General features: G+C 38.1%; 1 protein-coding gene across 1 annotated transcript; it reads right to left on the reverse strand.

The window, feature by feature from the left end:
• Window positions 1-1,004: 1,004 nt before the first annotated feature.
• On the reverse strand, window positions 1,005-13,250 carry cap1 (CAP, adenylate cyclase-associated protein 1 (yeast)). Its single transcript, XM_084423916.1, has 13 exons — window positions 13,109-13,250; window positions 9,265-9,382; window positions 8,559-8,659; window positions 8,385-8,462; window positions 7,703-7,846; window positions 6,464-6,549; window positions 6,267-6,372; window positions 6,031-6,190; window positions 4,335-4,507; window positions 3,996-4,119; window positions 3,568-3,650; window positions 3,118-3,261; window positions 1,005-2,168 (listed from the first exon to the last, which is right to left on the reverse strand). The coding sequence occupies exons 2-13, from the start codon at window positions 9,371-9,373 to the stop codon at window positions 2,085-2,087; spliced, it is 1,392 nt and encodes a 463-aa protein (XP_084280042.1). The 5' UTR covers window positions 9,374-9,382; window positions 13,109-13,250; the 3' UTR covers window positions 1,005-2,084.
• Window positions 13,251-13,391: the final 141 nt, after the last annotated feature.

A 13,391-nucleotide genomic window follows, 5' to 3' on the forward strand; every position in this document is an offset into this window, starting at 1 on the left:
ATTTATTTACAACTAATCACATAAAGGGTGTACCACTTCAATTACCAACTATTTGGAGACTAATATTAAATTGCATCAAACAATTATTAGCTTGAGGCTTGTTGTTGAGCTGCTCTGACAGAGAAAAACTTCTGATTGGATAAAACAGGACATGTGTTTAAGTGCTTTGTTAGGCATTTGCAAACTGTTTTGTTTACATTTGATTAATTTAAAGCATCCTTGCTGAATATTACTTTTTATACCATGGTCTGGGTGAATACTCGATTCTAAATTGGCTGCAGGTTTGTCCATTAAAAAGTGATAGAGGACACCTAGTAAAGGAGTTCTGGTGAAACTGACTGTTTACCGTTCGAAATTAATAGATAAATGCGCTAGCTACATCAACTGTGAGTAACCATGGCAACAGGCAGTCAAAAGTATCCGTTTACAATTTATTGTATCAAAACAAACATCTAGTTAGCCGTTATAAAAAAAGAATAACTATGCCTACCTGTGTATTTTAATTATAGGTAAAAAAAAAAACGAAAGTGTAACGCCCATGGCTAGACAAGACTAACTTACATGAAAAAAAATACGTTAACTTTCTGCCTTGTAAGTTAGCTAAACTGAAGAGTTCTATGAGCTGAGCGGACTATAAATATCTCCGGTTGCTAAATAAACCGTCAGGCGTAACCAGGGAAACCAAGTTATTGTTTGTAAAAACTTTAGATTTCGATTGTATAACTAATTAAAATAGAAACTAATGTTTAAAAAATGTGTTATTTGACAAGTGACCATGGTATAAGCGGGTTAATGCCCTTCGAGGTGTCCATTGTCAGGTATTAATGGACTTCGGCGGAGGCAACCGTCCAACGCACGCCTCGCCGTCGTCCATTAACAGCCTCTGGTGGAACGGCATGGTTGTTCAACACTATAATCACCTTTCTGTTAACATTTTCAAATTGCCCTTTTGCAACAAAAGTTATCTACCGATTATATGCAATAAAGTACATCAAAGACACAGAAAAAAGTGATGTTATTTATTGCAACAGTTTTAATGATGTTTGTTCTCCAGTACTATTTCTCAGAGCAAAAAGACAAATGATACAAAAGAAATTCCATACACATGACCTCAATATTATGGAAAGCAAAGATTTAGAGGTTGGAATTAAGGTCTACACTAGTTAAAGCATGTGATGAGAGCAAAGAGGTGGGACACGATTCATGTAAAGCCAGTATCTGTACAGCAAGGTATCAGACCAGACCATACCGTGAGCGTCCGAACATTAGGCTGTGTGTCTTTTCTGCCTCTCCAGTTTGTGCCAAAAACACTTTCCAAACCTTTCCATCACAAACCATGGAATGTTAATTTATTTACATTACAGGGAATGTTGCATGTGCTCTGGAATACAAGATGAAATAAAGAGGGAAAAGAGAATTTTTCTAAAGCAACTATAGTTGTTCAATGACACGATTGGAATTATAACTGTGATTCTGCAAGTTACTCAAGATGCCAATTCACCCTCTAAATAAGATTTGACTAATTATCCCTTGGAATTTTTTTATTTATTTTTTTAATAAAAGTTACAGTAAATGTCTGTGTTGGTGGTCAGAAGAGGGACATTTGTGTGCTTCATATCTGAATTGCATATGTCAAACAGAAAACGCAGTGACCCTCCCCCCAATACTTGCCCCCTGACTAGAAAATGCAAAAATGGAGAAAAAAAAAGAAAGAATCAAAAATACAAAACACAATTATGATAACATGACTTGATTCCTCTTGTTGGCCATTCATGTGTTATTTTATATGGCTGCAAGACAAAAAACAAAACATGAAAACACCCCAACTGTTGGCAATCGATTTCAAGTGCTAATGTTTTTAAATCAATGGAATAGAGGAGAATGATGCCCTGCCATTGACTGAGCAAGTGTTTCTGGTAAGCGAGTAGTCATGTCACTAGCTGAGGGAAGATGTGATTGCCGCTGTGATTGGCTGATAGGAGAGTTGACCTGGTTGGCATTCCATTCTACTTTGTAGTTTAAGCTCATTGGTCAGTCAGGTAGGACACTGCAATGGGGGCGGTCTCTCGCACAGGTTTGGTCTTTTATCCGGCAATCTCGGTTGCTGTGGTGACCAGCTTGCTGCCATCCCAGACGGTTTTGAACTGTTCAGGGACTGGGATCTCAGTCTTGAAAGAAAATGGAGAGAAACATAAAAAGTAGTGCTGTCAGTCAACTAATTAAATCGCACATTTTTATCCTAACATTACATTTTTTAAATATATTTTTATTTTGCAATAATTTCACATTTATTTCACTAAAGACGACTATTTTAATTGCCTTTAATATAGCAGTCGGGCCGTTTCAGATTTATACTTGGTTGTTTTTGATCCATGCAACCTTGTAAAAAGTGCTTTAATATTTGGGTAGGAAATATACAGAAATTGATTGCTTTTAAGATTTTTAGGTATGTCTAACAGTAATTACATGTAAAATAATACTGCACAGTAACTGTATAAATGAAATACAGATTAATTCTTATTAAAGCTACAAAAGTTATTCAGTGAAGTGATTCTCTTTTTCTTTTGTTCTTTGATTAACATCAGTGACACAGACTGTATCAGGTTTATTAAGCTGCAGTCACTTTAAGCCCTGACACACACATTCGATTTTCTCCCAACTCTTGATGTTCATTTAAGACTTTTTAACTCGTTTAAAGCTTGATGTCGTTGCTTTATGACTGTGCTTATGATGATTCTCAAAAAAAACGGGCATTTTGACAATTTTGTGTGTTTTTGTCTATTCAAGCGCAATAAGACGTGAAAGAGAACTCATATCGGCACTAGCATGCTGACGGTGAGGTGGCTTTATGTGTGTGTTGGATGTGCGTTTCACAAACAGCGCACCTGTACAGAATTGCCTTCTTATCGCGTTTGAATGGTTTAAAAGCACTTGAACGAATGAGAGCATGTTCATATACCGTTACACTAGACAAAGGATGCCAGGAAAAATGTATGTTGCGCTATACATTTTTAACACGTCAAACAAAAACAAAATAATCACAAAAATGAACGTGATGATTTTAACAGCTGTCAGGAAATGTTTATAATTCATAAACAAATTGATATCTTCGCTTACATATTCTCCATCTTTGTTGGGCACCAGCACGTTCATCTCTGAGCTCTTAGCGCTGATGATTTCACATGCCAGAGAGTCTTTGCTCAGGTACACATGGCAGCCATCTGTCTTGTTGATGGAGATGGTTGGCACTTTACCCATAACCTGGAAATCAAGGGTAGAACAATGACTCAGAATAAAGAGCAGATGCAAAACAGGAGTGCTAAGAAAAGAAAACAGTACTACTTTCAATTACAAGATATGTAGATGTTTAAGGGAATTACATTTAAGACCATTTTAATTAAAAGTAAAATAAATAAATAATTTCTCAGGGAACAGTTTTCAAAGGGAGTTATTCTCTGTATCAGTGTCACCGTTTCTGAACTCCCTGAAACACTTTTACACTGTGGATACTCTGTATTCAAGGACATGTATAGGGAGAGGAGAGTAGTAAAGCACAAACATACACACCTGGATCTTAACATCCCTGCAGTTGATCATCTCAATAATACCCACAACATCGTCAAAGACAAGACCCATTTTCTTACAGTTATCTGCAGAGAAAACAGCAACAAACTTATACATCTAAACTTTCTACTTTTTCATTTGTTAACATTAGTTCCCACATGAACTAACAGTGAACAATACTTCTACAGCAGTTATAATCTTAACTGAACTTTTTAAGATTAATTTTAAGAAACATTTTTAATAACTAAAAATCTGTCATTTAGGTTTGGTACAACTTGAGGGGGAGTAAATGACGACATTTTTGGGTGAACTATCCTTTAATGTTAGTTAATAAAACTGTTTGGTCATATTGATGCATTATCTAATGTTAATAAATGAGACCTCACTGTAAAATGTGAACAATGGAGGAACTGCTGGTAGTGTGTACAGACCTACAATAATGGAGTTGATCTTCCCCTTCACCTGTAAAGTGCTGTTGTTGCACTTAAAGGCATAAACCACCTGTTTCAGTTCTGTGTCACTGATCACAAGGCCCTGGGCACCTTCCTGGTTTTCCTATAGGCAAAAAGTCAACGAGAGGATCGCATACAAAGTTAAATGAACAGGCCAAACAGTGTCATGTCTTCAGCACTAACACATTACATCTTTTTTTAGCATCTTTTTGTATAAACAGCTGAGTCAGAGAGATGGAAAATACCTTTCAAAATGGCATTTCCAAAAATAGTCTCAGCTGCATACACAGACTATAACAGGCATACTGACTCACTCACCACTTTCCATTTCTTGCCGTCCAGCTCCAGCACTGGGGGAAGAGTGCGGGCCGGGCTGGCAGCTGCCGTGGGCCGAGAAGCGACGGGTTTGGGCCCAGTAGGCAAAGGACCTGTTTGGGATTTGAGCGCAGGATTCTTGTGGGTCTTCTGGTTATCAGACACATGCTTCAGTCCTTACAGGGAGTTAAAAGACATAGGGATATTAAAAGACAAGTCTTCAATAAATTCCACACCCTGAATTGTTGTTTTATTTTGCATTATTATTTATTATTAGTGTGATTTTTGGTTTTCAATCTTCATTTGTTTTTTTCCTCTCTTAATTCAGCCATTTTTCATCGACAAACAAGGGACATTTGACTTTTGTGTTTTTACTGATCACTCGTAAACTGTGTTGACAATTTTTTTTATTGCAATGGGATGGGAACAGTATATTGTATACTAGAAACTAGACTAGAGGTTTCTCGCACTTCGTGGAAAGAGAGCACAATTGCGTACAGAAAGGCCTTAACTGCTAGATCTGCTTATTTTTCCACCCTCTTAAAAAGAAAACAAACACAACCCTAGGCATTTATTTGACACAGTGGCTAAATTAACGAGAAATAAAGCTTCAACTCCAGACGTTTCCAAACAGCACAGCAGTAATGACTTTATGCACTTCTTTACTTGCAAGATTGATCATTTTAGAGAGAAAATTATAACTATGCAACTGTCTACAACAGTGTCACATCAGAACAGTACATTGCAGTGTCCCTGAGGAAAAATTTCATTCATTCTTTGCTATAGGAGAAGAATAATTGTGGTACAGTATGGAGTACCACAAGGCTCAGTACTAGGACCGTTGCTTTTCACCCTTTGGAGATGTCATTAGGAAGCATGGCATTAGCTTTCACTGTTACACTTAAGATACTCAGCTCTATATTTCTTCGCGCCCTGAAGAAACTTACCAATTCACAAAATTAACGGAATGCATAGCTGATATAAATTTAGTTTTGGATGATTAGTAATTTCCTACTACTTAATTCTGAAAAAAAAAAACAGATATTCTAATTATTGGTCTAAAAACCTCTGCACCTAATAACCCTAGAAGAAGTCCTAACCTTAGGAACCTGGGTGTGCTCTTTGATACCAATCTTTCATTTGAAAGCCATGTTTCTATATCTAAATTAGAACAGTTGATGGACCCCATTGACTTCTGTAGTATTTCTTTCCCCTACTATGGAAGTCAGTGTGGTCCATCAACTGTCTGGTTACCGACATTCTTCAAAATATCTTCCTTTGTGTTCAGCAGAAGAAAAATTCATAAAGGTTTGAAACTAGTAAATGATGATAGAATTTTCATTTTTAAGTGAACTATTCCTTTTAGTGTCACTTCATGGCAAAAATGTCACTGACCCCTGTCCTAGAGCCTCATGGACGTGAACAAGCGAGGGCCACAGGACCGTAGCGTTAGGAACAAGCCCTAACTTTGCCCTTTTTGCTGTGAAGGCTGCAATGACCTTTTCACATACACTGATGCTCCCATTACAGTGCATCAAGTGGAACAATCTGCATAATTTCCAATCAATCAAAAGGACGGTTTAATGTTTTAGCGATGATCCTTCCATCATTTAAACTGCAATAAAATGTGCCACTGAATGTTTTGTGGCTCTACTGGAGCCGCTTTAGTACCACATCAAGTCAGGGATCCATGTAATACCTTTAGTAATATCAGCTCCCTTGTTGAGAGAGGCGAAGAGAGCATTGCGAGAGACTGCTCCAGAGTCTCCACCTGAAGACTGTCCACCGAAGTCCATGGGGGGTGGAGGGCCGGGGGGAGGCGGAGCCGGAGCGCCACCAGAGGCCGAAGCTACGGGACCCTGTAAAACAAAAACAATTAAACCTTATATTCTGAACCACGTGGGACAAACTGAAACACACGAGAATGAGACTCACAGTCTTGCTCCAGCTCAGTCCAGTGGTGTGGTGCTGCTTGATGTAGGCCTGCAGCCCGGTCCAAATGGACACATAGGCATTGACCCAATCCACATGCATCTTATCTCTGAAAATAAGACAATAAAGCAGGTGGGAAAATGACCGATGTGCCATTTAGCTTCTGTACAAGTTTCTTCACACCACAGACAGACACATACTTCTCCTTGTAATCCTTGAGCACACGGTTGGTGTAAAACATAGCTGCGTCCTGCATGTCCTTCACAAAGGGGCCTGGCTTTGGGGCCTAAAAAAGAAATGGTGAAAAAAAAAGCATATCAATATTTTTAATTATTTTGCATAATTCAATTTTTTTTTATTACTTTGATACCACTGCATACATCCTTGAAAAACCATATCATCGCTGTCAGGAGGAAACCTTGCATCGCCATATCCCGTAAGTTGATGAAAATGTAATGCGATGCAGCAATTCTAATGACGGATAAAACATGCGTAACTGATATTTGCTAATCGAAAACCTTGTAACTCCATTTGAGCTTGATATTGGTGAAATGCTAATAATATAATGACGCACGCAAGTGTCTGGGCATATATAAAGCCACAATATCAACTTTAACAGTGTTTAATTGTGCATACATTGTTTTTTCCATTTCCTGAAAAGTAGTGGTTTTGGGCATATGAGTTTTCCGCATGACAGTGACGATACGCGAAGCATGCCAGCCTAACCCAGATATTTGTAAATCTAGTCACAGTAGGAAATGGTCACACTGGAAATTGGAGGAAACTGATTTGCTAGAGTGCAAAAAGTACCATAACTTAGGGCTGCACGATTCTGACAAAAATCATAATTGTCGATTATTCCTTTGAAATTGTAATTCCGATTATTAACTACGATTATCATAATGTACATTGAAGCGGGTCCGCTTACATCTGCATGTTTCTACAGTGGCCCTAAACGGACAAACTCGTTTCGTCACTATGTTGTTCTTCATGCAAAGAAGCGAGCTAAAGTCAGCGAATAAAACACTGACACAATGAACAACAAGTAACAATAATATTCGCAATAACATCGTTTTACTGAATAATTAAGTAAACCTAATTTATTAATTTATCTTTAAGAAACATCATTGATTAACTGGCTACTCTCTGCTGTCTCAGACGACGACATCACTTCCTGTCAGCCACCATAACTTCTGTTGGTTGCAATCCGCAAACTCACCACTAGATGCCGCTAAAAATTACACACTGCACCTTTAAAATAAGCTATAGAAAGGCAAACAAAAACACATCTTAAGCACACAGAATGATGTAAGTGAACTTTTTTTTGTTGTAATTGCGCCTTTAAACGATTGCATAATCGTGGCATCCGTAATTGTAATCGCGATTACAAATTCGATTAATTGTGCAGCCCTACCATACACCGACAGCACCAGACTTACCATGGCGACCCAGCCGAGGGCAGGAATGCTCTCGCTGACCGCAGAGAGGTGGTTGAAGAGGGGAGAGGAGCGGTTCTTCTCTCTGAACGCCTGCACCTCCTGGATCACTTTAGACACGGGGGCCAGCAGAGGGGCCAGGGCGGACTATATCAGAGGAAGAGATGCACAGACAGATGACAAGATGAGAAAATGTTGCAAAAATAGTAAACAATGTTGGTGTGAAAGATACACTACTGTTCAAAAGCTTGGCATCAGCAAGAATTAAACCGATCATTAAGCAAGGATGCATTAATTTGTGACAGTAAAGACATTTATTATGTAAATAAAAGCTGTTCTTTTCACTTTTTTTATTCTCAAAAGTACTTAAAATGTTTCAGTTTCCACAAAAATATGAAGCAGCACAACTGTTTTTCACATTGATAATAATCATAAATGTGTATTGAGCAGCAGATCATCATATTAGAATGATTTCTGAAGGATCATGTGACACTGAAGACTGGAGTAATGAAGTGATTGCAGGAATAATGACATTTAAAATATATTCAAATAGAAAGGATAGTTCACTGGTTTTAATGTATGTTGATCAATTAAAAGCAGCCTTGTTGGGAGACTTTCAAACATACAACATTTCTAGCGGAAGTGCAGTAACCAATCTCATTTTAAAGTGTAACCCGATACTTACATCAGAAGGTTTCTGAGAACGGGAGGCAGTGACCAGAAGCTGTCTCTGACAGGTAAAGGCTTGCTTCATCATCTCAGCCTGTGACACCGAACAAAGGATAAGGAACATTGCGTGGACTCTTTATCAATGTGTCCCAGTGTTCAGGAACTACAATGACAGTGCAGGATTACATACATGCTTCTGAACGTCTCCCCCGATCTTCTGACTGAGGGCAGCGTACTGAGCCACGGGGCCAGAGATCAAAGCGTCATAGGCTTCGACATACGCCGACACCGCTGAAGAGAAGAGACACAAGAGCAAAATTACACCATGTTCTAACAAGACTTTCAGCAACAAGCACTTTGTCCGTCCATGACATTGTCACAATGGTAGAGTTTCACTTAAGCCCAAAGTATCCTTCAGCCAATGTCCATGTGACGTAATTTTCATGATCACACCAAGTTTGTGCGGATGTTCAACATATATACAATTCTGAGAAAATGTAGATTGAAATGTTTTTTGATGTTTTGTTAGAAAAGTAATAGTACATCCATCTTCAACGAGCTGCAATATTGGAGGTGATGCAGACAATTTATGCAGCTAAGTTTAATACTTAAAGGGATGATTTCAGAGTAAAATCAACCTAGGTTCCTTTGCACCATGACCTCGAGGTGCACCTTTTTTTCCCTTGGTCGAACATTATTAAAGTTAGAGCTTATTTAGAGATATCAGCCGAATGGCTTTAGTGCAGGCGCTAATGGATCCAAGGTTGTATCTCGTAAATTACCCCACTAATAATGCCCGGAATGGTACCAAACTTCTACAGTAGTGCAAATAGGTTCTGTACTCATAAAACGAGGCATTGGAAAGCAGTGGTTATCTTCAGACTGAACTGGTTTACCTCCAGATCCAGCAGCAGGGCCGCTTGCTCCGCCTCCACCCCCAGACATGGACTCCAGACGGCCCACAGCCACCTCCAAACGCTGCACTAGACCCGCTAGCTCTGCCATACCTGCTCACTGAGAGAGAGAGAGAGAGAGAGAGAGAGAGAGAATGATTACAGAATCACAGCAAGCATGAAAGTCACAATAAAACAGAACAAATGAAATGAACAAATCTTTTCTTAGCGGGCTGGGACTTGGCAGATCTGAATGAAAAGCTTGCAGTTGATTATAAGAAAGGGTGGGGTTTAGGTGGACAAAATCATTGGAGACGTCTGGCATACGTCGTTACACCAGAAGATCAAGGTTCAATTTTGAACGAGAATATCAAAATTTAAAAAGCTCAAATTTTAAAAATAGGCCTGTCGTTATTAACCAACGGACTGTGTTATTTGATCAAATTGTGCCGTTTAAATTTAAATCACATTCTGCCAAATAAATAAATAAATAAATAAATAAATAAATAAATAAATATATATATATATATATATATAACAAAGCATATTAGGCTTACACTGTAAATGCCATAAACGATTTTTGTTTTGTTCAGTATTTATGACAATTTATCATCAACAAAAAATTCATGATTATGGCAGGCCAGTTAATTTTTTTATTTTTATTAAACGTACGGATGCATTGCTCACAATAATAAACTGGGGTGAATTTTCATTTCATTTCATGCCGATTTTTTTTTCAAGACTCTTCTTGTATTCTGACTTCAGAATTTTATTTATATAGTAAAATCAACAAAAAGAGCACCAGTGGCAGAGCACATAAAAACTGAACGCACGGACGCGCAATGTGCCGAGCCTGGAGAGAATGCAGGACGTGCCATAACATGTTGTCCCGCAAGAATGCAACAGGGAGAAAAAAAAAATCTGTAATTAAGGAAAAAAATGTAGCCAAACCTACAATACAAAAAAGGAGGAAGTAGATCTTGTTTGCCTTCTCAGGGCAACTTCCACAGGGCAAGTCCCTCTTTACTGCCCCTTCACATGCACACACACTAAACATTACGTAACAGAAACCTGATACACGAATCTGGCTCACTGACTCACTCCCTTCACCTGAATGCTCTTCTGGGAAAAGCACAGGTATCCATATATGAGCACCTGCTTCTAATGAGAGCATGCAGCAAATCCTGAGGGAAATCTTCGAACTCCTTCAGGAATCACAAATTTCCCAAGACTGCATTACAACTGTAATACTAAACAATTAAAGGTGAGCAAGTTCATGTCTGATACATTACATGGCCCCAGTATAGAAAACACAATATGAAAGAGTAAAGTTAAGTCAACATTACTCTTATAATAATAACAGATTCAATCAGCTGTGGCTGTTTTCAGGCAAGTGGAATTATATATATAAAAAAAAAAAACATTTTAATAACACAGAACTGAAATCATAGAAGTACATTCACCTTTGAGGAAAGCAAAGCAGAATTTCAACTTTAGCCAAATATAATAAAGATAGTGATTACGGCACCTATAAGTCAACGAGCAGAGTCAAACTAGAGTCAAATTTTATTTTTCTACACTTTTTTTTCTCCACATTGTAAGAAAATATTTACATTCAAATTAGACTTAGTCAAATGTCACTGCCTCAGGCTCAGGTAAACAATTTCAGAGCAATTCCTAGTGTCCTCGCCCTAAAAACCAGACTGAGGAGAAGCCAACGATTAGAGCAGAAACTGCAACATACAGATGTGGGAAATGATTTAGAGATGATCTTAACTACTTATAAATCACAGTTTGAACTTAACTTTCACTCACCAGGCTACTAAATTATTAAGTTACCAGCCTTTCAGAACTTTTACAAGCCAAAACAAAAACATCAGAAATAAAAAACATACTTAAATCTAAGCAGTGATTTTGATAATCTGGTTTATTAAATCATTATTAAATTATAAAATCTTTATTAAATTAAAGTTCACCCAAAACAGTTGATGGGCCCCACTGACTTCTATAGTATTTTTTTAGTTTAGTATAGTATATGGAAGTTAATGGTTACAAACATCCTTCAAAATATCTTCCTTTGAGTTCAGCAGAACAAAAAAACTTTTGGTTTGGAACAACTTGAGGGTGAATAAATGACGAAAAGCTGAACTATTCCTTTAATTTCAAACCCAGCTTATAATGGGTAAAAACAAAACTAAAAGCAATAGTTTCTGTGGTTCAGTACAGAAGCATTACATCACACCTGCTTTAAATTCTGTAGGTAACACCCTGAAAGTAAACATATCAAAACAAGATAAGAAAACTACAGTAAATTCAAAGGCAAGACTGAAACGGTAAGCATGTGGGTGTAAGCTGCTCTTCTGGACATAAACAGGTCATTTATGCTTCAGGACTAGTCAAACTAGGCCATACATCACATCCATTCTCGGCACAGCGCAGGATGAGATGTGCCATTTATTAAACACACACACACACACACACACACACACACACACACACACACACACACACACACGACAAGACCAATAGTCTACTGGGGTTTTTGACAAGCAATCAAGCCATTAATATGATTGCAATAGGACACGAAGCAAGAAACAAGCCAAGAGATTTGATGTGATTTGATTTGAATGAATAATCAGGCCAGCCGGCACAACACGGTCGCGCGCTCAGTCAGACAATACTGAGCGATTGTTTATAGAAGATAATATGAAGACGGAAACAATTTAGCGATCGCGACGAGCTTGTGTTCATATTTCCTGCCCTTTACACCCGCCCCACTTCCTACATCTGCGGTGTAGCGATTTTCGGTGTTCTTTTGAGTCGGATCTTTACAGTGAATCAGTTGAACCGAGTCTAAAAAAATTTTTATTGAACTGAATCAACTGTCAAACGATTTTCTAATCAACATCTCACCACCTACTACACCCGAGAATAATGAATGATCTGTGACACGATGAACAAGGTGAATACTACTAGATGTGTTACAAATAAAACGTATGGATCTATGTTTACACCTTGATTGACCATGTTCACCATTTCTGGGTTTCTCAGAAGCGGAAGTAGTCAAATTTGGGTACACTTCTTATAATAGAGGTGAATAAGAGACTACATTAAATATATATATTTTTTGCGTTCCCATTTGCTCAAATAGCAAAAGAAAAACTCTACAATAGTGTCTTCACAACTTTCAAAAGAGGAAAAAAAAAATAGAGAGATTGATAATGGCAGTCAGAAGGGAGAAATATGTTAATTTGGCCGTCTCTCCCACAGCCGCTGTATTAAAATCAAAACTAGTTTTTTGTAATTTGATGCAAAGGTAATATATTAAGTATAGTGTTATAAATGGACATACTTTTTTTATTTTTTTTATTATTGAAAATATAAGAAACTGCAGGATTTACGATAATGACCGTTAAAACGCGTCATCACAGTCTGTGAAAACTATCAACACATTCGAAAAGCGTTTTATTGGAACACTATGACGTAATGACGCAAAAGAATCTCCGAATTGTTTTTGAACCGGTTCTTGAAACGTAATGTTCAAAAGAACCGATTCGCAGAGATGAGTCGGACTTCCCATCACTGAGCTCTGCAAGATCAGGAACTTTTCCAACCGACGCATTTAGACTGCAGTTAAGAAATCTGCACACATGCAAATATATGATAAAACGCGTTTTATTGATGAGGCCTAATGCCACGGTGAGAATGTATCGCTTTTGAGAGCATTATGCGCGAGCGATGTCCGTTTCAGTTGTCATGATTTGCGCAGAGACGATTTCCGCCGGCAAGTCGCTTAACACAGATATCTAATCAGTATTAGACAATGCATTCAGCCTTTTCTCCTTACCTTTACCGTCTGAGAAATGTGACAGTGGTCCTGGCTTTAATCTTTGATGTTGAATGGGTGTGTTAGGGCTCCCCGTCTGCGTTGTCTTCCTGTATGAGCGTGTTGAAGTTCCCAGCTGTCACCGCGCGCCGTTTCCGCCCAAACTCCACCAACAGATCCACTTCCTTATAAGGACAAAGGAGAGAGAGAGAGAAAACGAGTGTGTTAGAAAGTGATGCAAAAGAGTAAAACAGGAACAGGAAGACTTAAGACTGCACGAATATCGATTTTGTTTTATTGATTT

This window comes from Rutilus rutilus, assembly GCF_951802725.1.
Source record: "Rutilus rutilus genome assembly, chromosome: 11".
Lineage (NCBI taxonomy): Eukaryota > Metazoa > Chordata > Actinopteri > Cypriniformes > Leuciscidae > Rutilus > Rutilus rutilus.

Bases quoted from the DNA above. Each gene is read 5' to 3' on its own strand.
- cap1 (XM_084423916.1), bottom strand. From the start codon at position 9,373: ATGGCAGAGCTAGCGGGTCTAGTGCAGCGTTTGGAGGTGGCTGTGGGC. The intron at 7,847-8,384 runs GTAAGTATCGGG...CCTCTGATATAG, and splicing joins GTTCTCAGAAACCTTCTGAT to TCCGCCCTGGCCCCTCTGCT. The intron at 6,550-7,702 runs GTAAGTCTGGTG...TTTCTTTTTTAG, and splicing joins CCCTCGGCTGGGTCGCCATG to GCCCCAAAGCCAGGCCCCTT.